We start from the raw sequence: 23439 nt of genomic DNA, 5'->3' as shown, positions 1-23439 counted from the left end.
CCAAACTCTAAATATGATTTCTTTTTAGTTGGAAAGTGCATTAATAGTTGCACGCAGCTTAAGAACATTAGATTTCCTTAGTGAATTGTAACTCCATTGACCCCTGACACTTTCCCCCCCCATAGTCCACTTTGTAGTCACACTAGCTTTCTTTTGGTTAATTCTCTCCTGCCGCTGCTGCTGCTAAGTCACTTCAGTCGTGTCCGACTCTGTGTGACCCCATAGACGGCAGTCCACCAGGCTCCTCCGTCCCTGGGACTCTCCAGGCAAGAACACTGGTCAATCTTTTTTCCAAGCTGTCAGTTTCAGCCTTTCAGTTGGCATTATGCTTTGAATGTGTCTCTTATATGTGCACTCAGCTGTGGGGAAGAGCCTGGCTATCTGCCTTTTGAGATCTGCTCTCTGCCCTTGTAGTAGAAGAACCTCTGGTTTCTAGCTGGGCACAAGGTCCCCCAAAATAAAGACTGCATTTCCCAGCATCCTTTGCAACCAGCTGTCCCAGCTGCAGAGCCCTGGGGGTATAAGTGGCTCAGGTTGATTGCTCCTTTTCTTTGTTTCTGCTCCCATTCTGTCCCGTGGGAAACCAACAAATGTGGCTACACCCTCAGAAAGGCAGAGCAGCCAGCAGAAGCCTAGGTGCCTGAAGACCATACAGCTGGATTTCAACTAAGACTCTTCCTGTGAGGGAAATAAATGTCCATCCAGTTTGAAGTGAAGTGAAGTTGCTCAGTCATGTCTGACTCTTTGCAACCCCATGGACTATAGCCTACCAGGCTTCTCCATCCATGGGATTTTCCAGGCAAGAATACTGGAGTGGGTTGCTATAAGGTATTGTTATTTGGGGTCTCCATCACTGACAGGGACCCTAGTCTAATACTGATGTTTTCTTCTGGGACTGAAACTCCAACTATTAACCAAAAAACACTTAACTTGCTTATACTTATTGTAATTTTTTAAAGAATTATTTCTACCTTCTGTTTTAATGTTTTCTGTAGATTTTTCTTTGCTTTTCTTCCTCTTTCCCAGACTTCTACTAGCTTAGTCAAGAATTCTTCACTTTCTCCATTTTCCTCCTCTATTGATTAAACTGTTGAGAATGGAACATTCTATCTCTATTTCTGTTATATTGGTGGTTACCCTTACATCATTAACAAAATCTCAATGAATCTTTCTACTCTAGGAAAAACAAGAAAAAGGTTTCAGCATATCTAAAATATTCTTTCCTATCTTCCATTTTATTTTTGTCTAATTTTTAGTCCCTCCTTGTTTTAAAATCCCCCAAATTATTTTTTTTTTATAGTTAATGCTTCTTTAGAGCTACCAGTATGTTTACTGGTTTCTTTCCTGACTATTATTAGTATACACTCTGCCTTGAATTTTCTTCTTACTGAAGCCATCCCTTCAACAAGAGTTCATGGGTGAGAAACCCTTTCTGCCTTGTGTTATTGAAAAAAGTTTATAGTTCATCTTCACTCTTGAATAAGATGAGCTAAGTGTAGGCTTCTCAGCAGGCACTTCTTTTTCTTCTGCACACTGAACAATTTATTCCATTTTCCTCTTGCATCTACTATTGTCAATGAAAAAAAAAAGTCTTTGGAGAGTCTGGTTGCTAATCCTTGGTAAGTGACTTCTCTCTCGAGTGGTTTACAAGATTTTCCTTTTGTATTCTGCGTTTCACTGGGATGCATCTAGATATACATTTCCTTTTATTTATCCTTCTCTGGCTCCAATGTGCTCCTTCAGCCTGGGCCCTTGTCTTTGTGGAAGTCTTTATGGAAAGTTTTTAACCATCATCTCTTTGAATATTGCCTCATGCCCATTTTCTACATTTTCTTCTTCTGGGACTCCTAATGACTGTGGTGGTTGTTCGGTAGCTAAGCTGTGTCTGACTCTTTGCAACCCCATGGACTGCACTTCCTGTCCTTCACCCCAGGATTCCCTGGCCTTCACCGTCTCCTGGGGTTTGCTCAGACTCATGTCCACTGAGTCAGCGACACCATCCAAACATCTCATCTTCTGTTACCCCCTTTTCCTCTTGCCCTCAATTTTTCCCAGCATCAGGGTCTTTTCCGTGAGCCAACTCTTCACATCAGGTGGCCAAAGTATTGGAGCTTCAGCTTCAGCATCAGTCCTTCCAGTGAATATTCAAGGTTGATTTCCTTTAGGATTAACTGGTTGGATCTCCTTGCTGTCCAAGGGACTCTGAAGAGTCTTCTCCAGCCCCACAGTTCAAAAGCATCAATTCTTCGGTGCTCAGTCTTCTTTATGGTCCAGCTCTCACATTTGTACATGACCACTGGAAAGACCATAGCTTTGACCGTAGACTTTTGTCGGCAAAGTGATGTCTCTGCTTTTTATACAATGTCTGGGTTTGTCATAGCTTTTCTTCCAAGGAGCAAGTGTCTTTTAATTTCATGACTGCAGTCACCATCCACAGTGATTTTGGAGCCCAGGAAAATAAAATCTGCCACTGTTTCCATTTTTGCCCCATCTATTTGCCATGAAGTGATGGGACTGGATGCCACGATCTTTGTTTTTTTGAATGTTGAGTTTTAAGCCAGCTTTTTCACTCTACTCTTTCACCTAACTTTTAACTGCTCTTTAATATTTTCTGTCATTCATCCCTCAATGCTACCTATGGGAGATTTCTCAGATATAGCTTCCAGTTCATTAATCTTTTCTTAAGTTGTGTCCAATCTGTTTAATTTAGCCCTTGATTTTTTTTCATTCCAATGGCCATATCCTCTATTTTTAGACGTTTTATTGGGTTATTTTTTTTTTCAATCTTTCTATTCAGTTTTCATACCATGCTGTTACGGATAAGGGTCTTTCTTGTTGATTTTGTCCCAGTTTTGTTTGCTTTTGCCTTTACTTCGTGCTCTCTTTTAGAGTGTTTTATATCTCCACTTTGGAGCGCTGACTCTCCTGTTTACTGCATCTGCTGTGTCTCCCTCATGGTGACTTGTTTCCTTTTGTGATTTGTCATCCTTTGTCATGAGTTCATCTTCAGACATGACAGGGGTGTTTGGGGTTTTTTTTAAAGGCTTACATGCCCTGGGTTGAAAGAGTGTCTTTCTCAGCAGTTTTTTGTTGTTGTTTTTTTCCTATTTCTTCTGCTTTTCACACCACAGAGATAGACCACACTCCTGCTTGACATGCAGACCTGAGTTTCAGGTTCAGGTTCACTGGGGTAACTTTTTCCACTCAAGGTTGAACATCTGCACCTTGTCACTTTCTCAGGCTTGTGGGTAGCGGTATATTTTGGCCCCCTTTTCAAGAACAGGGTAGCCTGTTGAGACCCTGGAATGTACGGAGGTCATGTCCTGCTCTCCAGCCTCTTACAGGTCCCTCTTGGGTGTCTGAGCCCAGACTCCCGAACACCTGAAGCTCCCACGGCCTCTGATTCCTCCCACCACTCAGCTTTGGATTTTCTCTTTGTCTCTGGTACCTGGGATCATCCCTGTCTTTCAAGTTCAGCTTAAAAATTTTTTTTCCCACGTATAAGGAGTGAGAGGAGCCCAGCCACCTTTCTCAGTTCCCCATTTTACCAGAACCACCCCCTCCACTGTCCCATCTCTGAATGCTGCTGATGGCAGGGAGCTCCCTACCTCCCAAGGGGCTGGAGAGAGTCAAACCTTGTCACACTAGGGAATGGCAGGCAGTTGAGGGCAGGTTTCCTCCAGGCCACCCCGGTGGAAGGGAGGCCAGGATGAGGATGGACAGGTGACATCACAAGCCAGCTCTCCAGCCAGAGGTTGTCAGAGCAGAAGCCCAGGGGCTGCTCGGTCTCTTTCATCCTGGGGCCTCCCAGGGAGGACGTGCGTCATGAACCTTGCTGGTGTGTCTGGGGCCAGAGGAGCCTTAGTGGCGGGACAGCATCATCACGAACTCTGCAGGAGAGAAGGGGCGGGGCTTGAGCCGGTCCAGCGATCCCAGGAGGCACTGGGCTCGGCCCAGGAGCCAGAAGGATCGGGCTTGGTCTGGGAGGAGGCTCACCGTCAAAGTCCACGGTGCCGTCCCCATTGAGATCCACTTCTTGGAGCATCTCGTCCAACTCGGGACCCACCAGTGGCTCCCCCAGGAGAGCCGGTGCTGCCTCCCGCAGCTCTGCCACCGTGATCCGCCCATCCCTGTCCCTGTCAAACTGCGATTCCGGCAGGACTCAGCCCTCCTACCCTCTTCCTGCGCCCGCTGCCACCTTGCCTGGACACCCCCACTTCCTCCATCCAAACCCTCGTCCTCCTCCTGACTGAGGCCGTGAACCCCCTGCCCCCGGGAGAGTCCTCCTAGGTTACCCCTCAGCCGGGAGTGACTTAAACCCTCTCCGACCCCGTTCCCAGTCCTAGTCCCACCAGCTGCAGGGCTCGGGGCCTCCAGAGGCTGAGGCTCCCAGTCTCCCCTGAGGCCAGGAAGGATGCCACCCGGCACCCACCCACCCCCCGGCCCCCCGGGGGGCCCCGCACCTCACGGAAGGCAATTCGCAGCTCCCGCAACCCCAGCATGTGCGCCGTCTCCTCCCTCAGCTTTGGGCCCATCATCTCCACGAATTCCTCAAAGTCCACGCGGCCACCCACTGCAGACCCAGGCAGAGGGTCACAGTGCTGAGGACTGGGGCCCAAGGAGGGACCCCAGCCCCCCACCCGCTCTGCGTCCAGGAAGGATACCAGCTTCCATGTCCCCAGGGGTAGGAGGCTGCAGCCCGGGGCTCTGCTGGGGGCAAGATGCTCAAGGGCTGTCAGTGAAGCACCAGATGTGGGGCACTGAGACCAGGCTGGGGAACCAGACAGCCCCGGGTTCAAAGCCTGGCTCTCCCACTAATGCTGTGACCTCGGATCACTCGCTGGACCTGCCTCCCCATTGGAGGACAGGGTGCTATTGCGGTTGGAGTTCATGACTATAAAGTGCCGGAACCCCACAGGTAGCAGTAAAAACACCTTAGAAGCATACACCGGTAGTCCCTGGATTCTAAGAGGCCATCAATTATAAAAAGCACCAATGGTCCATGAGTAGCTTCGGGAGAAAGAAAGAGGCATGACACTAAATATTCACATCAATTGTAAATCACATCCCATTTTGGGAACTGTAAGGGAAAAAAATTTGCTGGTGTCCTGGGATGAAAGGAACCTGATATTTGATAAATCAGCTGTGGTGTTGGAGAAGACTCTTGAGAGTCCTTTGGACTGCAAGGAGATCCAACCAGTCAGGAAATCAGTCCTGAATAATCGTTGCAAGGACTGATGCTGAAGCTGAAGCTCCAATACTTTGGCCACCTGATGCAAAGAGCTAACTCATTGGAAAAGACCCTGATGCTGGGAAAGATTAAAAGCAGGAGGAGAAGGGGACAACAGAGGATGAGATGGTTGGATGGCATCACTGACGTGATGGACATGAGTTTGAATAAGCTCCAGGAGTTGGTGATGGACAAGGAAGCCTGGCGTGCTGCAGTTCATGGGGTCGCAAAGAGTCGGACACGACTGAGCAACTGAATTGAACTGATACACAAGGGCTGCCCGTCAGACATTTAATCGCAAAGAGTGGCCAGGGTTCTGTCCCTCTCGGCCTCATCAACAAACCTTAAAAGACTTTTCAGGATGATAAAAGAGAGGCAGAGACAGCCCAGGTGGCTGGTACCAGCAAAGACCGTTTTATCTCAGTCAGAGATGGAGGTCCCCAACCTGAGTCCCGTGGGCCTCTCGTGGATCACCCGGTGCCTTCCTAGTCCCCCTACCCTCCGTGTCCTGGGGCCAATGTCATCAAAATGTCCTGGAAACTGCCACCCGATCCCCCTCACTCCACCATCACCCCTCTCTGATTGCCAGAGCCACCGCCCAACACCCTTCCGTTCTGGGAACCTTAAGGCTGGAAAAGGACCCCGGCGGCAAAGCCAGGTGGCTCCGCCCACCAGCCCCGCCCCACCCCGGGGAGCCGGGGTCAAGCACTGACTGCGCATCTTGACGTGCTGGGAGACCTCGATGAGCTCCATCTCGGTGGGCATATAGCCCAGCGTCCGCATGCACTCCCCCAGGTCCCGGTAGCCGATATAACCGTCGTGGTCCGTGTCAAACTCCTCGAAGGCGACCTGAAGCTCTGCAGGGGAGAGAGGTCAGGCTCAGGCAGCCAGCCAGGCTCTGGGACATCTCCCACCCGCCGCTCCCAGCGGGGGCCACTCACCATCCAGCTCCTCGGGGCCCAACTCTCGGTCCTGCAGGGGCATAGACCAGCATGTCCCCGGGGCCAGTCGGGGCTCTGGCCAGCCTTCCTCCTCCAGCCCCAGGCCACGGTGGCCTGGGCAGGGCCCATCCCACAAGGGCAGGAGAAAGCAGCTGATGTCCCAGGAGAAGAGTTGACCCCCTTCTTGCTCCTAGGGGCCCTGAGCTGTCACAGACCCCTGGGTTAGTGGTCTAGCTCCACCCATTGCCCAAGCTGCCCCCCAGCTGCAGAAACCCTGCCCCCACAGTCCAGCTCTTGAGTCTGGAGCAGAAACTGAAGGAGGCCTGAGTATCAGGGGAATGGTGGGTTGAACCTGAGCCCATGAGTCCCAACCCCACCCCCAGGCCCCCCAACCCTGGCCCGGGCCCACCTGACCTTCCCGAAGATGCGGTTGAGCAGGGGCCCGTATGTCTTCTGAGCAGCATCGTGCTGGGGGCCAGGACGGTGCCGGTGGGACTGGCGACGAGGGGCCGGCCCAGGGACCGAGGGGACGGGCCCCTCCTGCCCTTCTCTGGTCCTGGAAGGGTTCTTGCTGCTCCCCGGGGCCTCAGGGCCCTGCATGGGGGTCTGCTCCCCAGAGCTGCTGGGGCCCTTCCGGGACCCTCGGAGCCCCTTCTCCTTCTTGCTGCTTCTCTTCCTAGTCAAGGGGGGCCCCTCAGCGCCACTACTGGAAGCCAGGACCCCCACGGGGGGCTTCTGTGGTTCGGGGGCCGGGTCTGGGCCATGGCGCCCCCTCCCCTGCTCTTCGGCCATGTGGAGGGGGGTGACAGGGCTCAGAGAAGCAGCACCAGGGAGCACCCCTGCTTCTCAGGACCCATAAAGCTGCTTATACTCTGCCACCCCGAGGGCTGATGCTCAGGGATCGGGCCCTGAGGGGGATTAGGGTAAGTGAGTCAGGCAGCCCAGGCCCTAATCCCGCCCTCTGCCTGCGGGTGTCCAGATAGGCAGAGCCGATCAGTCAAGGGAACCATCCTCAGCAACACGGGTGCCAGGACAGAGTGGCCGCAGTGAGCTTCGGACTCCAGCTCTGCCACTCACGAGCTGGGAGACCCAGCAGACTCACCTCTCTAAGTCTCAGCTGCCTCATCTATAAAATGGGAGCAGTATTGCTGAAGCGTCAGAGAGCCCAGTTGTCTGACATGAGCAGGACTCAGCTACCACAGGACATGGGGAAGCATCTCAGGCAGCAGGAAAAGTGTGTACAAAGGTGGGAGGTGGGAGAGAGGCAATATCCCCACCGGAGCAGGGGTGTGTGAAAGGAAGGAAGAGAAGGCCAGATCACAGGGGCTTGGAATCACGGGTGATTGAGGGTCACAGGGGTGACATCAGAGGAGGCACACCCTGGGGGACCCAGAGCCTGCTCAGAGCTGGAGGGGCCCAGACCGAGGGCTTTCAGCCATCTGGCCCTGTCAAGGATAGGGGGCCCTGGCTGGTCACTTGGCCCCACTGGGCTGGGGTTAGGGTTTCCCCAGCGAGCAGCCCCATGAAAGATTGATGTCCTCTCAGCTTGGGTTTCATGCCAGCAGCCTTAGTGCCGCCGGGCACCATGCAGCAGGCCCCAGCGTGGGGCTGTGTGGACGACTGGACCTCTGGGCAGGCAGACACCTCTGCTCCTTCCAGCCAGTGGCCTGCACCTCACAGGTAAGCCAGGCCTTGCCAGTTGGAGCCTCAGGGGGTGCCCTGGGCTCTGATTCAGTAAGGACTGGAGCTTGCAGAGTGGCGTCTGCCTGAGTAAGGGCCCTGGGGGTGGGGAGACCACAGGCTAAAGGTCAAATGGCTTGAGCTATGAGCCAGAGGCAGGACCCAGGCTTTCCGGGACATCTGGTTTTTCCGCCTCAGAGGGAGCCTGCCTCCCCCCACTAAGGAGGTAGGGTGAGGGCAGCAGGCTTCTTGGGACTCAGCCACCCTCATCCTCATCGTGCCGCTGAGCCCCTTACCCCCTTTCCTAATGAGTAACCCCAGGGGGCAAGAGAGGCCCCCCCGCCCCAGCCCCAGACTCCCTGTCCACTCTTGGGCCCAGGGGACCCTAAGCCTTTCCCTTTGGAACCTTTGTTTGTTTTGGCTGCACCACATGGCTTGCAGAATCTTAGTTCCCCTACGAGATATTGAACCCCTGTCCCCTGCAATGAAAGCGTGGATCTTTAACCACTGGACCACCAAGGAACTCTGAATCTCAAACTCTTGAACCCAGGATACGGACAAAAAGGGAGCCTGCGATGCTTTGACCATTTGGGGTTGTTTTGTTTTGACCGCACCATGCAGCTTGAGGGATCTCAGTCCCCCCACCAGGGACTGAACCCAGGCCCACAGCAGGGAAAGGCCAGGTCCTAACCAGTGGACCACTAGGGATTTCCCAAGTGGTTTTTAAACTGTGTTCCCTGGAGTTCTAAGGGTGCTCTCCCTCCTTTAACCTGAGCACACCCTTTTTGTTCACATAGGAGTTCTGCTATAGTATCTTATTGAAATGAATTTGAAAGCCTCTGGCTTGGTCTGCGTGGATGCAGCGGGATTCTGGGCAGCAAAATAATTAGAGTCCTGGTGCCCATATTCCTATCTCAGACCTTGCATAAGTCACCTTCCTCTGCACCTTTCTCTGCTTACCTGTAGGATGGATTGCAGGAAGACTAGGTAAGGTAATCTGTTTAAAGTCTCTGGCAAAGGCTGACCACCCCAAAGGTGATGATGATGGCCCAGAGAGGGACAGCGACTTTCACGGAGATGCTCAGCATCCTCTCTCTCCTGTTCAGTCATTCATGCCTTCATTGATTCACCAGGTGCCCACTCCATGTCCAGTCAGACATTGGGGACCCCAGATAGACACTGCTATGGAAGCCAGCCTGGGTGCCCCCGGCCGCTGGCCCCGCACAGAGCTCGACGACGAGGACTACCCCCAGGGCGGCTGGGACACGGTCTTCCTGGTGGCCCTGCTGCTCCTGGGGCTGCCGGCCAACGGGCTCATGGCGTGGCTGGCTGGTTCGCAGGCCCGGCAGGGCGCGGGCACGCGGCTCGCTCTGCTCCTGCTCAGCCTGGCTCTCTCTGACTTCCTGTTCCTGGCAGCAGCAGCCTTCCAGATCATGGAGATCCAGCATGGCGGGCACTGGCCGCTGGGGACGGCCGCCTGCCGCTTCTACTATTTCCTCTGGGGGGTGTCCTACTCCTCCGGCCTCTTCCTGCTGGCCACCCTCAGCCTGGACCGCTGCCTGCTGGCGCTGTGCCCTCGCTGGTACCCGGGGCGCCGCCCAGCCCGCCTGCCCCTCTGGGTCTGTGCTGGGGTCTGGGTGCTGGCCACCCTCTTCAGTGTGCCCTGGCTGGTCTTCCCCGAGGCCGCCGTCTGGTGGTACGACCTGGTCATCTGCCTGGACTTCTGGGACAGCGAGGAGCTGCCGCTGCGGATGCTGGAGATCCTGGGGGGCTTCCTTCCTTTCCTCGTGCTGCTCGTCTGCCACCTGCTCACCCAGGCCGCCGCCTGCCGGCCCTGCCGCCGCCACCAGCCTGGAGCCCCGGCCTGCTGCGGCTTCGCCCGTGTGGCCAAGACCATTCTGTCAGCCTATGTGGTCCTGCGGCTGCCCTACCAGCTGGCGCAGCTGCTGTACCTGGCCTTCCTGTGGGACTTCTACCCCGGCTACCTGCTCTGGGAGGCCCTGGTCTACTCTGACTACCTGATCCTGCTCAACAGCTGCCTCAGTCCCTTCCTCTGCCTCCTGGCCAGCACCGACCTCCGGGCCCTGCTGCGCACCATGCTCATCTCCTTTGCAGCCGCTCTCTGTGAGGAGAGGCCGGGCAGCTTCATGCCAGCTGAGCCACAGACCCAAGTGGACTCTGGGGATCAGACGGTACCAGGGCCAGTGGCTGAGGCCCAGCCACAAGTGACCCCCGAGCCCAAGCTGCAGGCAAACCCCGAGGCCAAGCAGCAGGCGAACCCCGAGGCCCAGCCACGGGACGACAACAAGGGCCCACCCCAGCTGGATTCTGGGGCCCAGTCACAGGCAGGCCCCAAGGCCCAGCCCCCTGGGCCCACTACCAGCTCAGCCCCCAGTGCCTGTGAGGAAGCTTCCTCCACCCCAGCCATGGATTCCACCCTAGAGGCCCCCGTGAACCCGGCCACACCTGCTGCCTCTGAGGGAGAAGGCCCCAGCGGCACTCCCCGAGAAGAGGCCCCGGGTGCGGGCCCCACGTGAGGGCTCGGGAAAGTCCAGGCCCGCCAGGACAGCAGCAGAGCTGGGGGAGACAGAGGAACCAGCCCGTCAGAGAAGAGGACGTGGGGGAAGTTCACGTGGAAAACCCCCACCGAGTCCCTTGGGACTGGCAGACAGGGCTTGGGGGACGTGAACATGAAGCAGCCAAAGTCCTGTACGGTTTGTTGAACATCATGTCCCTGGTCCCAGCAAGCTCTTGCAGACTTGGCCCCCACACAGTGGCCCAGCACCGCCCTCCAAGCTACCACAGGTGATGGTGTCCTGTGGGTTCGGCTCTCCAATGCCCCCCAGACCCCACGGACAGCCTCCTCCTTAGCCTCGGTCCTGCAGGAGAAAGACGGGCAGGGCTACTTCCCCAGGCCTGATCTGACCTCCCCTCGGTCCTCCCCTCCCTGCCCTCCTCCCTATCCCGACCTCTCACCTGAATACAAGGAGCCCAGGAGGAAGTCCCTGCAGTCAAGGGAGGCGTTCCGGAGCCACTGGGAGCCTGGGCCCTAGCGGCCCACAGCGGGCCTGGCAGCCTTCCCCTCCAGTCCCTACCCAGACAGGCAGTGAGGCTGGGGTCCGACTTCCTCCAGCACGGTGGTGAGCACAGAGGCAAGAGCCAGCCAGACTGGATTCCAGTCCAGCTCCGGGTGACTCTGGACAAGCCGCTTCACCCTCTGAGCTCCTGTTGCATCTGGCATTGTGAGGATTAAATGAGAAGGTGTGTGAGGTGCTGGCAGGAACTGGCACACAGAAGGGGCTCAGTGAGCAGATGCTTCGTAGACATCCAGGGATGCAGGGGCTGGGGATGATGGAAGGAGGGGACACCTGGCCGGAGCACCTGCGATCCTGTGAGCTTCCGGGCAGATCAGCATGCCCATGACCAGCTCTGGGCTGCAGACGGCCAGGTGGCCTGAGAGAGCTTGGGGCCACCTCTGTGCCTTGGGCAGCTCCAGGGGACTTCAAGGTCTGCTACGTTTGAGGGTTCAATGAGTGTTCACCTGCCTAGCCCCTACCACGGAGGAGGCACAGAGTGCCCTGGTCCTGCCTCTGCCTCAGCCCCTTCCATACTCTCAGCCCAGATGCAGAGATGGGAAGTTGTCCCAGCAGAGAACTCTGGGGACCAGTGGCTCCAGGGACAGCACAGGCCCCTTGGAGGTCACATGGTGTCTCCAAGCAGAGCCAGCCTTCTTCCGTCTGCAGCTGCAGACCCTGCAAGAAAAACTAGGAAGTGCTGAAGGTCTATTTTCAGACTCCCCCACCCCACTTCCTTTTCATACACATCACTCTCTTCTGGCGTTCACTCCACCCAGCTTTCTCTCAGTCCCTGGGGTTCTAAAACCATGAACTCTTTCTCCTTTCACCGCTCCGCCCCGCCCCGCAACCCTTTCCCTTAAGCTCAGCACTGTGACCTTTAGAAGCTGAGGGGTGCCCTTACCAGTAGGTGTAAAGGACAATGACCTTTTAAGTGCTACCCTTCCCAGCAGTGCTTGCTACAAAGGCAGGCTGAAGTGGTTCAGTGAGATCTGGGTTCTGGTTCCCAGGCCTGTCTTTGCCTCAGTCTTCTCCTCTGTAAAATGGGGTGATAATGTTCCCTTTGCAAATTTGGCTGTTGTGATCATTAGCCAAACCCAGGGCTGGAAGCATGCTGTGCTGCTGGTGGTGATATGAGCAGCATAACCATAGTGCTTCCTGGAATTCTGGCCACCGAAGCTGGTGGGAGAGAGGATTCTGGACAGGCACAAATTTGTTGAACTCATTCATTCAGCAAATATTTATCAAGCACTTGTCAAGTGCTTTTCCAGCCAGCCTTCCATTTTGAATGGGATTAGGGCATGGCCTCCAGTGCCCCTCAGAGGTTGTTTGAATCCTGGTTCTCCACGACTCACCAGGGGTGTGATCCTCAGCAAGGCTCTTGGCCTCTTTGAGACTCAGCTTCCCCATCTGTAAAATGGGGATCATACTAATGGTTCCATTTTCTGAGTGTTAATCCCTGTGAAGTTCAAAGATCCTTGCCTGGCACAGAGTAAGTGCTTCATAATTGTTAGCCGTTAGTCTGATTATGCCAGTGGGCATCACCGGGCCTCACTCAGGCCCAGGACAGTGCAAACCCACCAGAGCCCATGTGGCGGCATCCTGCCCACCAGGCATTGCCCCCACCACCACACAGCCTCCTCCTCCACTTTCCAAATGTTTTCACGCTCCCACCCCATTGGACTTGTACACTTCCTGAGGGCAGAGTCTGTGCTGTGGCTCCCTTGCAGAGTGCCCCTCCTCCTTCTCCCAGGTAGGGATCCTAAAGCCTTTCCATATGACAGGCAGATCAGGGATTAAATCCTCAGTGCCAGCCACCTGGCTTCAACTCTGGTCCATCCTCCTAACCCCACCTCTTGGAGAATCCCTCCTTCAAGGTCCCAGGAGGGACCCCCCACTCATAATGGGTACTTGCTATCCAGGAGAAAGAGCAGCATCATGAAGGGTTTTGTAAGATAAAGAGGAGTTCTCCTGCTAGCCCACAAAGGAGGGCTTTGTGTTGGAGGAACATGCACCCCCAAGGCCAGAGGGGATGAAAGGAGGCCTATCCCCCACATTCCACAGCCCCTCCACCTCACGCCTAACACACTCGATGGGGTTGGGCTCCTGTGGCCCATTGGAAGACTCATGCCTTCTACAGGTGAGAGACACAGTTCCCTGTCCTTCAGAGGGGCCAGACATGGACTCTGAGAGCTGCGAATATGAACATTTTTCAATTATGCATTCAGAGCTGCTGTTCATTCATTCATTCATTCATTCAATATACACTAACTGAACACAGACTGTGTGCTAGGTCTTGTTCTAGGTACCGGGGATCCAGAGAGAAAGAAGGCCAAGTGTGGTCCTCAATTTGCTGACATCTTAGTGGGACGAGGCAGACAAACAGCAAATACACAGATAATTAGGGAATTCCCTGGCAGTCCAGTGGCTAGGACTCTCATTTTCACTACTGATGGTGTGGATTTAATTCCTTATCAGGAGACTAAGATCCCACAAGCTTCTCAGTGTGGCCAAAAATAAAAAATAAATGAAAGCAAATATACAATAGTTATATAATATAACACAATGTAGTGATTAAGAACATACGGGGGGAACAAGTTAGGACCAGAGAGTGATGGGTGAGGGGGATGGTCAGGGAGGGCCCTCAGAGGAGAAGACAGTTGAGCTGAGTCCTGGAGGAAGTGAGAGATGGAGCCTTTTCAAGTTGGGGGGTGGGGAGAATTTCCAGATGGAGGAACAGGATGTGCCAAGGCCCTGGAGTGGGAAGGAAGGCGGCATATTGCAGGGATAGGAGGGTCAGTGTCACTGGACCGCATGCACAGGCAGGATGGAGGATGGTAACAGGTGGACGAGGGGCGATGACTGTGGGGTTTGCATCAAGTGGTGAGGAAGGGCAGGGTGAGGGGCCGGGGATCTGGTATAGGCTTTAGTCAGACCCCTGGCTATTGCCTGGGGGGACACGATGGAGAAGGAAGTTTCGTGACTGCCTTCCCTCTTCCAAGCCTCCCACACTCTGTCCTGGGCTGGAAGGACTGGCCTGTCCTAGGAGTTATGGAGCAGTGGGAAAGGCAAGGGCTTTGGCATCAAACAGAGACTGAATACCCGATTGGAGGGTGCAGATCCTGCCTGTGGGACTTATAGGGATGCCTAAGCCTCCCACTGGAAAAGATTCTGATGCTGGCAAAGATTGAAGGCAGAAGGAGAAGGGGACGACAGAGGATGAGATGGTTGGATGGCATCACCGACTCGATGGATATGAGTTTGAGTAACCTCCGGGAGTTGGCGATGGACAGGGAGGCCTGGCGTGCTGCAGTCCATGGGTTCACAAAGAGTCGGACACGACTGAGTGACTGAACTGAAGCCTCCCAGGGTGGGAGAGGGATGGGTAGATCGGGGAGGCCAGTCTCAAGAGCTGGCCAGGAGGAGGGAGGTGTCTGTGGCTAAACTTCCAGGCTTCACAGGGAGGTGGTTGAGGAAAGCAAGAAGGGTGTGAGGGGTCTGGAGGTCATAGCACTATTTCTCTTTTTAATAAGGAGGCTGGGCAGGACCCAAAGGTGTGTACCAGGAAGAATGGGAGGGCTGGGCCTTCCACTCGCCTCATAAAACACCGCTGTTTCATTTACATTGTACCAAGAGTAGGTACCTTTGTAACTTAAGAGGCACACGAATACATTGTCCTTCAGCCGCGAAGTCTGGCTTTGCCACCCCATGGACTGCAGCACGCCAGGCTTCCCTGTCCTTCACCATCTCCCGAGTCATCTCGAGTTTGCTCAAACTCATGTCCATTGAGTCGGTGATGCCATCCAATCCTCTCATCCTCTGTCGCCCCTCCTCCTCCTGCCCTCAATCTTTCCCAGCATCAGGGTATATTTTGGAGTCAACGTGGACTCCATCGGGAAGTACGCACTGAGGTGGGGGACTGGGAGGGCGGGGCTGCACCCGACCCTGGCGACTCCTGAGGAGGCCGACAAGAGGAGCAAGACGGGAAACCGGCTCGAGTCTGCGGCCAGGCTGCACCACACCGGCCCCATCTTCATCCCGGCCCCTGCCCCTCTGCCCTAGAGGGACCCTGGGGTCCGAGGGGCGGGCCTCGCCCAGGCCCCGCCCAGGCCCCGCCCCCGTGTCCCTGCAGTTTTCGGCCCCGCGCTCCTCGTGCTCCTGGCCACCAAGCTCCTGCCTGCAGCCTCTAGCCCCGCCCTTCCACGCGTGACCTCGGCCCCGCCCCCGTGAGCCCCGCCCCGCCCCCTGTCCCCCGCCTCTTGCTTCTCTGTCACTTCCTGATTCCCGCTTCCTGCTTCCCAGAGACTGGGATCCGGAGCCACCCTAGGACGAGGACGGTGCTGCAGCCTCTCGGCGTCCCTGGTGAGCACGATGGACTGGGGCTGGGGGCGCGGGCGTAGGGGTTGGGCGGGACTTCGGGGGCAGATCGCGGGGAGCTGGGATGGGGGTCGCAAGTCCGAGGAGCACTCCCTCTCCGCGGTGCCCCACCGTCAGTCCCAACTCCCCTTGGCTGCTCAGTCTCCCCACTGAGGAGCCAGAATCCTTGAAGTTAGACTCCTGCTTCACCTCGGACCCCTTTCCGAGCTGAGCTCCGGTGGCTGGGAGCGGCGCCCTGACCGCGCCCAGTCCTGCCAGACCCCCTGGACCGGCCTGGGGCTCCCTGCACATTCCTGCAGGCACTGCACATTCCGTGGGACCCAGCACTGTGGCTTAACGCAGCGCCCCAGCGGAGATCATTCCTGCCTCCTCTGTCTGTCCTCCCCATCACCCTGCTACCAAATCCTGGGGGGGAAGGGCTCTGCTGGCGACTGAGACCCACCAAGAAGCTAGGCTTGCACTGGCTGGGCACCTCCTACCTCCCCCACACATACCAGAGCCTGGGAGAGGCCCCCCAAACCCCTCAGGTCTCAGCAGTGGCTTTGCTGGAGGTCAATGCATTTCCACCTTCAGATCCCCATTGAAGAGAGGCAGCCAGACCTGCTCTGTGACCCTATTTTGTTTGTAACTGGGGAAACTGAGAGCCGGGCAGGTTATAAGGACCAAATCGCCGGCTGCATCCTCCCCACCACCCCTCATGCAGCCCTGGGAGGGTTAGGGGTTGTCAGGATGGGCAAAGGCTGACTTATGCTTCTCCATTCTGCAGTCATGTTTCGCAAAGTGGTCCGGCAGAGCAAATTCCGACATGTGTTTGGGCAGCCTGTCAAGAATGACCAGTGCTATGAGGACATCCGAGTGTCCCGTGTCACCTGGGACAGCACCTTCTGCGCCGTCAACCCCAAGTTCCTGGCAGTGATTGTGGAGGCCAGCGGGGGCGGTGCCTTCCTGGTGCTCCCCCTAAGCAAGGTGGGCCACGTTGCAGCTGGGGAGAGACTGGAGGCAGCTTGGTCACATCTGCCAGGTCTCCGCTCACTTCACAGCCCATAAAGTGCCCATCCCCACGCTGCTGGGCAGGTGTTAGAATCCAGATTTACTGCCCAGGAGGTGCTAACACACCTGAAGAAGGTGGTTTTTTTTTTTTTTTTTTTTTTTATTGCCAAGGAATCAGGGTCAGAGGCAACTTTTCCTGCTCACCCGGTGACACCTGTGAGGAGGAGGTGGGTCAGGAGCAGGCAGAGCGAGAGTCACACCTGGGCACCTGTGTGCCAGGCGGGACCACATCACCCCCGTCATTCCCCATCCACGGAGGGGAGGACTCAGCTCTGGGAGGGACGGAGCCTGAGCTTCCTGGGGCCCCCTTGACTGCCCCTCCTCATGCCTGCAGACCGGTCGCATTGACAAGGCCTACCCAACAGTGTGTGGACACACAGGACCTGTTCTGGACATCGACTGGTGCCCCCACAATGACGAAGTCATCGCCAGCGGCTCAGAGGATTGCATGGTCATGGTGAGGCGTGGGACGGTGGCGGGCCGGGAGTCTCAAGTTGATTCAAGCTTCCTGGCAGCGGGGCGAGCATGGGCTTCCGATGACCTCCCCGCTTCCCCCACCCCACCCCCGCGCCCCGACAGGTGTGGCAGATCCCGGAGAACGGGCTGGTCTCCCCGCTGACAGAGCCGGTGGTGGTGCTGGAGGGGCACACCAAGAGAGTGGGCATCGTCACCTGGCACCCAACTGCCCGCAACGTGCTGCTTAGCGCAGGTCTGCACCGTGGCCCCTGGCCCCGCCCCGTGGCCCCGCCCCGTGGCCCCGCCCCGTGGCCCCGCCCCTCACCACGGCCTCTCCCAGCCCCCTCACACGTGAAAGCTGAGGCTTATGGAGTCGGAGGTCGAAACGCGGGTTCTGGTCCCCAAAGGGTGGTCAGAGCTGACAGCGCCCCCGCCCGGCAGGCTGCGACAACATGGTGCTCATCTGGAACGTGGGCACGGCGGAGGAGCTGTACCGCCTGGACAGCCTGCACCCCGACCTCATCTACAACGTCAGCTGGAACCGCAATGGCAGCCTCTTCTGCACCGCGTGCAAGGACAAGAGCGTGCGCGTCATCGACCCCCGCCGGGGGACCCTGGTGGCGGTATGCGGCCCCAGAGGGTGAGGACAACCGCGGACTGGCCAAGGGCTCTCTGGGTGCACTGCACAGACCAATCCCTCCATCTCCTCCGCAGGAGCGGGAGAAGGCTCACGAGGGAGCCCGGCCCATGCGGGCCATCTTCCTGGCCGATGGCAAGGTGTTCACCACGGGCTTCAGCCGCATGAGCGAGCGGCAACTGGCTCTCTGGGATCCAGTGAGTGGCTGTGGCCGTCCTGAGGGGCGGACGCAGGACAGGCTCCACCCTGGGTGAAGTCCTGGAGAGGCTTGTTCCTCCCAGGTTGTCAGCCTGGCCCCTGAGGCCACCCAGGACCCCAGCCCTGCCGGCCTCTTCTCTCCCTGTCCCTGCTCTCTGGCCTCCCCCACCTGCCTACACATCTGCCCGCAGCAGCGTTCTTGGCCCCTGAAAGGCCCCTGCCTCCTTTGCTTGTCTGTTTCCACTCTGGCTATCCTTGGAGCCCCAGTGCAGAGGCCCCCTCCTCCAGAAAGCCTCCCAGCCCTTCCTCTGAAGTGCTCTGTCCCCCAGCCTTATCCTGTAAGTGACCTCCAGGGCCCCTCAGGGAAGGGGCTAGTGCTACCCTGCAGCCTGGCTCCCGAAGTGTGGGGACTTTCTCAGCACCTGGTTGGTGGCCTGGGAGTCATCTGAAGGCCTGGAATAGGCAGGGAAAAATGGGACCGTGGAGTAGAGGGGAGCCAGTGAGGCCCAGTGGGGCACAACGTGTGGCTAGAGGGTGAGAGTATTAGGGGCAGTGCCGGCTGGCGTGTGAGGCTGGTCGGGGCCAGTCTTGAAGCAGGGCTGGGATGATGAGGGGAGGAGGCAGGTTCTGACCCGGCCCAATTGTCCCTCAACCCACGTGCCAGGAGAACTTCGGGGAGCCCATGGCCCTGCAGGAGTTGGACTCTAGCAACGGAGCTCTGTTGCCCTTCTACGACCCTGATACCAATGTGGTCTACGTCTGTGGCAAGGTGGGGTTGGGCAGGGCGGGGGTGGGGTGGTAGGGAAGACAGAGGTGGGCCCTCGTGCTGACCCCTGCCCTTCCCACCCTCCAGGGCGACTCCAGCATCCGGTACTTTGAGATCACAGACGAGCCCCCCTACATCCACTTCCTGAATACATTCACCAGCAAAGAGCCCCAGAGGGGCATGGGGAGCATGCCTAAGAGGGGCTTGGAGGTCAGCAAGTGTGAGATTGCCCGGTAAGAAGGGCCGCTGAGGAGGCCGGCTGTAGCGGGGTGGGGTAGGGGTGGGAGCTGGACCCTACGCACCCAGGGTGAAAGGTCAGATCACAGGAGGCTGCTCAGAAACAGGAACTGGCCCACTGAGGCTCTGGAGTCGGGGTCAGCCCATGGGAGGGCTCAGGGGAAGGACTGGATACGGAGAGCAGAGGGAGCCGGGAGAGCCGGGAGAGAGGCAGGTTCCACCCATGGGTCCTCCCTCCGCCCCCTTCCCCAGGTTCTACAAACTGCACGAGCGCAAGTGTGAGCCCATCGTCATGACTGTGCCAAGAAAGGTGAGGCCACCCTGTTCCCTGCCCACCTGCTCCCTTCTCTAGCAGACAGACCACACGGGGGTGACCGAGGTGAGGCCTGTGAGTAGGACATGGCTAAGTGCGAGTATAATCAGTGGGCCGCATGGACGCCAGCGTGCCCTGCTGGGGCAAGCAGCGATGAGACACAGGGTGAGCTGAGGCCTTGCTCTGGACGGACGCGGGGCAGCCTTGGAGGTCTGCCCTGTAGGAGGCATGGCAAGACCCACCACCCGGCTGGGGTAGGATCTCCATGAGGGGTAGGTAATAAGCCAGGCGAAGGCACGGAGGTGGGAGCGGTGAGAGCCAGGGAGTCTGGCTCCAGTGGAGGCTCCCAGGAGGCGAGGATTCGGCCATGTGTGGCTTGGCCTCGGGGCCCCAGCTGAGAGCCTTGAACAAGCTCCGTTTCTCTACAGCTAGCGTTAACTGAGTGCCGTGTATGTAGCGTACCAAGCCCGTCCAGGGAGCGGGGCCTGCCCCATTTCACAATCCACAGGGCACAGACGTGGGTCCCGGAGTCCCACGAAGCACATAGCTGGCCCCTGCTTGGGGAAGTGGGAAGAGTCTTCAGAGGGAGTTGATGGTGGCGTCCAGAAGGGAAGTGAAAGGACTGATTGGAGCTTTAGAAAGGTCACTAGGGGTCAGGCCATTGAAAGACGGGTTGACGGGCTGCCAGCCTGCTGCCAGCCTGGAGGTCAGAAGAGTGGCGAGGAGGTGGCTGCTCAGGGTCCAGATGAGAGGACCCTGCAGGTGGGCCCCCAGCTGACCCAGGCCTCCCTCCGCCACCCCCCGGGGCAGTCGGACCTCTTCCAGGATGATCTGTATCCTGACACGGCAGGGCCTGAGGCGGCCCTGGAGGCAGAGGAGTGGGTGAGCGGGCGGGACGCCAGCCCCATCCTCATCTCCCTGCGGGAGGCCTACGTGCCCAGCAAACAGCGGGATCTGAAGGTCAACCGGCGCAATGTGTTGTCGGACAGCCGGCCTGCTGCGGCCCCCGGTGCCCCCCGCCCGGGACCCTCCATGCCTGCGGCCTCCACCAACATCGCCGCGCTCAGTGGCAGCCTCGCCGGAGCTGGGGTATGTGCCTCACAGCTCAGAGTGGTGTTGCCCAGGTCTGCTGTGCCCGCCTGAACAGTTCACTGCCCTCTCTGGGCCCCAGGCCCCTGCCCGATGGTCGATTTGGGGAGGGCTGCGGCTCCGCGACGCTGGGCCCCTTGCTGGTGTCCCTGCAGGAGGCCGGGAAGCTGGAGGAGGTGAAGCAGGAGCTGCAGGCACTGAGAGCGCTGGTCCAGGAGCAGGGCGAGCGCATTGGCCGCCTGGAGGAGCAGCTCAGCCGCCTGGAGAATGGAGATGCCTAGGTCCCCGGCCCGAGGACGCTGCTCCCTGTCACCTCCTCCCCCCACCCCTTTCTCACTCAGCCTCTGTCACACCGACTGCAGGCTGGCTGCCCCCCTGCCCCCTGCTGAGGGTTTCTGGGGCAGGTTCGGCGGAGGTGGGGGGCAGGGGGAGCCCTCCCTCGGGCCCAGGCTGGAGCCACCGCTAGGCTTTGGGCTTTGGTCTTTGTTACTGTTGGAAGATTTTTGTACCAAGGAGCACTTATATTGTGAGGGACCACCTCCCCCGCCCCCCCTCCGCCAGCCCTCCTGCTCCCTCCTCTGAGGAAGCAGGAGGGTTGGGCTCTATATTTTCATTCCAAATAAAATGCTCTTTCTAAAAAGCCAGGCTGGCCCTTCTGCTGTAAGGGTAGGGCTGGGAAAGGAAGTCTGGGTACCTGGGGACACGGGACACCCCCCAAGGCTCACAGATGTGAGAGAGGGGGCCCTGAGCATGCCCCCCAGTCTTCCCTGACTTCTGTCGGGTAGGAGATCAGAGGCAGAAGCCCTGTGGACGCCTCCAGGGCCTGCCCTGCTTTGAGCCGGGTGCCCAGTTCCTCCTCCTCTCGGAGGCCAGGCCACAGGCCCCATGGCCCCAGCCTGGCCGGGGAAGAGGCTGCTGAGGATCTGCTGTGGATCAGGGTGGTCCTGAGAGACCCCAGGGGCCCACCAGGGGCCCGTGGTGGGAGGGCTGGGCAGGGTGTTCTGGGCAGGAAGCGGAAGTGCCGATGAACAGCAGCTGCCGTCGAGAGCGAGAGCTCTCATTTCGCACTCGACCCAGCCAGAGCTGGAAGTGGGGACCCAGTGCTGAGAGGCGACCGACTGATGGTGAGCATGGAGCCGACTGGGTCCTGGGGGCAGGGCTGCAGGAGGTCAGGGCTGGAATGTCTGGGCCCCCTGGGAGCTAGGGAAGGACCCCCCACGGGCCTGGGGACACTGAGCAGTCAGGGTAGGGTTGGAGGTGGGAGACCCAGGTGGGACAAACATGAGGCAGAGATTGGGCCTTTCTCTCACCTCACCTTAGACCTGGGCCTCCCTGGGATTCAGGGGGTGGCCCTCAGCGCCCCACTGTGTTCCCGGCCCCTCCCCAAGACCCCCCAGAGGGACCCAGGTGGGACAAACACAGGGCAGAGACTGGGCCTTTCTCTCACCTCACCTTAGACCTGGGCCTCCCTGGGATTCAGGAGGTGGCCCTCAGCACCCCACTCTGTTCCCGGCCCCTCCCCAAGCCCCCCCCCCGCCCCCCGCAGAGGGACTCTCCCCTGCTCTGCTCCGGAGCCTGGAACACACGCACGTCCCTGGAGCCAGGCAGGCAGCCCGGGTAGGGAAAGGCCTGCCAGCACCTCGGCACCCCTCCCTCCCCCCTCACACCCACCACCTGCCTTGTTCCGACCGCAGGCTTCCTCCGGCAGCTGCACTCGCCTCCCCAGCCCCTGGCCCTGAAAGCCTGAGGCCCCCTGGGACGCAGTCAAACGGAAACGCTACAGCTGGGGCCGTCCCACAGCTGGGAGGAAGAGGGGTCTCAGTGACCCCCATCCTGGGACTTGGCCAAATGGAAGGAAAGAGTCGCCTCGGGGTTGGGTGCCTCCCTCCTGAGCCTCAGGAAGAGCCAGCCTTGCCTTCTTTCCCTTCCATCCCCCGACCCCCCCGCCTCCTGGGGCAGGGGGCAGAGTCTTAACACACTCAGCCAATATTTCTTGAGCCCCTACTCTGGGCTAGGAGTTGTTTAGGTGCTTAAGCCAAAAAGATCCTTAGCTTCCTGGTGGGAAGATAAAACGATAAGCATGGCACACAAGCAGAGCGATCCCTGTGTTGGGGAGGGGTGGGTGAATAGGGCTGGCCACAGGGGTGAATGTCAAGGTAGGCATCCACCCAGGTGAGGCCTCACTGAAGGCGCCCCGAGCCAGGGTGAGCAGGGAGCACTTGGGGACGGAGCATTCCAGACAGAAGGCGCAGCCAGGGTACAGGCCCCAGGCAGGAGCAGGCTTCTGTGGTGCAGTGGGGGGCGGGGGGGGGCCATGTGGCCGGCTATCACAGACCCAGGACAGGCCTTCATGACTGAGTAACCACTTGGGCTTTTCTGCTGGACTGTCCCAAACTTGCCCAAGAGACAGCCAACCCAAGCAGTGAGCCTCTGCCTGTCTCCCACAGGATCTGCCCTGTGCCCTAGGGCTCTGGACACTGCTGGCCCTGCCCGGGGCCCTGGGCTTGGACAACAAGGGCAAGGGCTCCAACTCCTCGGTCACTGTTGTCCTGCTGCTGCTGCTGCTCCTGCTGCTGGTTGCTGGCCTGGCGCTGGCCTGGCGCCGCCTTAGCCGGGACTCGGGGGGCTACTACCACCCGGCCCGCCTGGGAGCTGCGCTCTGGGGCCGCACTCGTCGCCTGCTCTGGGCCAGCCCACCGGGCCGATGGCTCCGGGCAGAGCTGGGCTCACCAGATGAGGACCCGGAGCGGCAGGAGGACGAGCCAGATGTGGAAGACGACTACGATCTGCTCACTGGCCAAGAGGAGCGCAGATCCCAGGAAGAGGAGCGGCGGGGAGAGGGGCCCAGCCCACCGCAGGCCCCCGAGCCGGCCGGGGCAGCACGCGACGACGACGACACAGAGTGCGGCCTGGGCCTCAGCTGCCAGGGGCCGGCAGGCTCAGGGGGCAGCGCTGAGGCCCTGCTGAGTGACCTGCATGCCTTCGCTGGGAGCGCGGCCTGGGACGACAGCTCCCGGGCAGCCAGCGGCCAGGGCCTCCATGTCACTGCACTGTAGGCACAGGCCCTGCGGCCACACCCCAGCCAGCGTCCCTCTGCTTCCGAGCTGCCGCAGCTGGACACAGCTGCCCTGGACTCAGGTCACCCCCGCTTGGAGAGCCTTGGACTGTCACACTCGCCCCAGCCCCCCCCCGTAGTTCTGTCCCCAAGTCTGCGTACCCCTGGCCCCTCCAGCAAGGCTATCCGTCCCCAGGTGCTCTAGGCAATCAACGGAAATAAAATCCGTCCAACTCCACGGATCTGTGGTCCTGTCATGATCCTTCCTATCCCTGAGCTGGGATTCGTCCACCCATGGCACCACCTCTGCCCTGGAAGCCAAGGAAGAGCCAGGTT

At 58.4% G+C, this 23439-nt stretch overlaps 4 protein-coding genes across 4 annotated transcripts; 3 read left to right on the top strand and 1 right to left on the bottom strand.

Moving 5' to 3' along the window:
- Positions 1 to 3861: 3861 nt before the first annotated feature.
- CABP4 (calcium binding protein 4) lies at positions 3862 to 6963 on the bottom strand. The gene is made up of 6 exons (XM_040256449.1): positions 6586 to 6963; positions 6172 to 6202; positions 5944 to 6087; positions 4464 to 4573; positions 3997 to 4144; positions 3862 to 3890 (listed from the first exon to the last, which is right to left on the bottom strand). Exons 1-6 carry the CDS (start codon positions 6961 to 6963, stop codon positions 3862 to 3864), a joined length of 840 nt encoding a protein of 279 aa, XP_040112383.1.
- Positions 6964 to 7756: 793 nt separating this feature from the next.
- GPR152 (G protein-coupled receptor 152) lies at positions 7757 to 10388 on the top strand. Its single transcript, XM_040255208.1, has 2 exons — positions 7757 to 7851; positions 9008 to 10388. Exons 1-2 carry the CDS (start codon positions 7757 to 7759, stop codon positions 10386 to 10388), a joined length of 1476 nt encoding a protein of 491 aa, XP_040111142.1.
- A 4804-nt stretch (positions 10389 to 15192) lies between these two features.
- Positions 15193 to 20689, top strand: CORO1B (coronin 1B). Its single transcript, XM_040256444.1, has 11 exons — positions 15193 to 15287; positions 16069 to 16268; positions 16687 to 16809; positions 16932 to 17061; positions 17250 to 17431; positions 17523 to 17642; positions 18308 to 18412; positions 18497 to 18642; positions 18899 to 18956; positions 19770 to 20048; positions 20204 to 20689. Exons 2-11 carry the CDS (start codon positions 16071 to 16073, stop codon positions 20327 to 20329), a joined length of 1467 nt encoding a protein of 488 aa, XP_040112378.1. The 5' UTR covers positions 15193 to 15287; positions 16069 to 16070; the 3' UTR covers positions 20330 to 20689.
- Positions 20690 to 20779: 90 nt separating this feature from the next.
- Positions 20780 to 23345, top strand: LOC120874777 (protein tyrosine phosphatase receptor type C associated protein). Its single transcript, XM_040256448.1, has 2 exons — positions 20780 to 21172; positions 22496 to 23345. The coding sequence occupies exons 1-2, from the start codon at positions 21170 to 21172 to the stop codon at positions 23102 to 23104; spliced, it is 612 nt and encodes a 203-aa protein (XP_040112382.1). The 5' UTR covers positions 20780 to 21169; the 3' UTR covers positions 23105 to 23345.
- The last annotated feature ends 94 nt before the right edge of the window (positions 23346 to 23439 follow it).

The sequence above is a fragment of the Oryx dammah genome, unplaced genomic scaffold, assembly GCF_014754425.2.
Source record: "Oryx dammah isolate SB20612 unplaced genomic scaffold, SCBI_Odam_1.1 HiC_scaffold_15, whole genome shotgun sequence".
Taxonomy (NCBI): Eukaryota; Metazoa; Chordata; class Mammalia; order Artiodactyla; family Bovidae; genus Oryx; species Oryx dammah.
The sequence above is the reverse complement of the archived record's forward strand: the minus strand, read 5'-3'. Positions and strand labels throughout refer to the sequence as shown.

Excerpts from the sequence above, each read along its gene's own strand:
- GPR152 (XM_040255208.1), top strand. The coding sequence starts at position 7,757 with ATGCAGCAGGCCCCAGCGTGGGGCTGTGTGGACGACTGGACCTCTGGG. Across the intron at positions 7,852-9,007 it reads CAGTGGCCTGCACCTCACAG|ACATTGGGGACCCCAGATAG; the intron begins GTAAGCCAGGCC and ends ATGTCCAGTCAG.
- CABP4 (XM_040256449.1), bottom strand. The coding sequence starts at position 6,963 with ATGGCCGAAGAGCAGGGGAGGGGGCGCCATGGCCCAGACCCGGCCCCC. Across the intron at positions 6,088-6,171 it reads GGGCCCCGAGGAGCTGGATG|AGCTTCAGGTCGCCTTCGAG; the intron begins GTGAGTGGCCCC and ends TCTCCCCTGCAG. Across the intron at positions 3,891-3,996 it reads CGGCACCGTGGACTTTGACG|AGTTCGTGATGATGCTGTCC; the intron begins GTGAGCCTCCTC and ends TCTCTCCTGCAG.
- CORO1B (XM_040256444.1), top strand. The coding sequence starts at position 16,071 with ATGTTTCGCAAAGTGGTCCGGCAGAGCAAATTCCGACATGTGTTTGGG. Across the intron at positions 17,062-17,249 it reads CAACGTGCTGCTTAGCGCAG|GCTGCGACAACATGGTGCTC; the intron begins GTCTGCACCGTG and ends CCCGCCCGGCAG. Across the intron at positions 17,432-17,522 it reads GCCGGGGGACCCTGGTGGCG|GAGCGGGAGAAGGCTCACGA; the intron begins GTATGCGGCCCC and ends TCTCCTCCGCAG.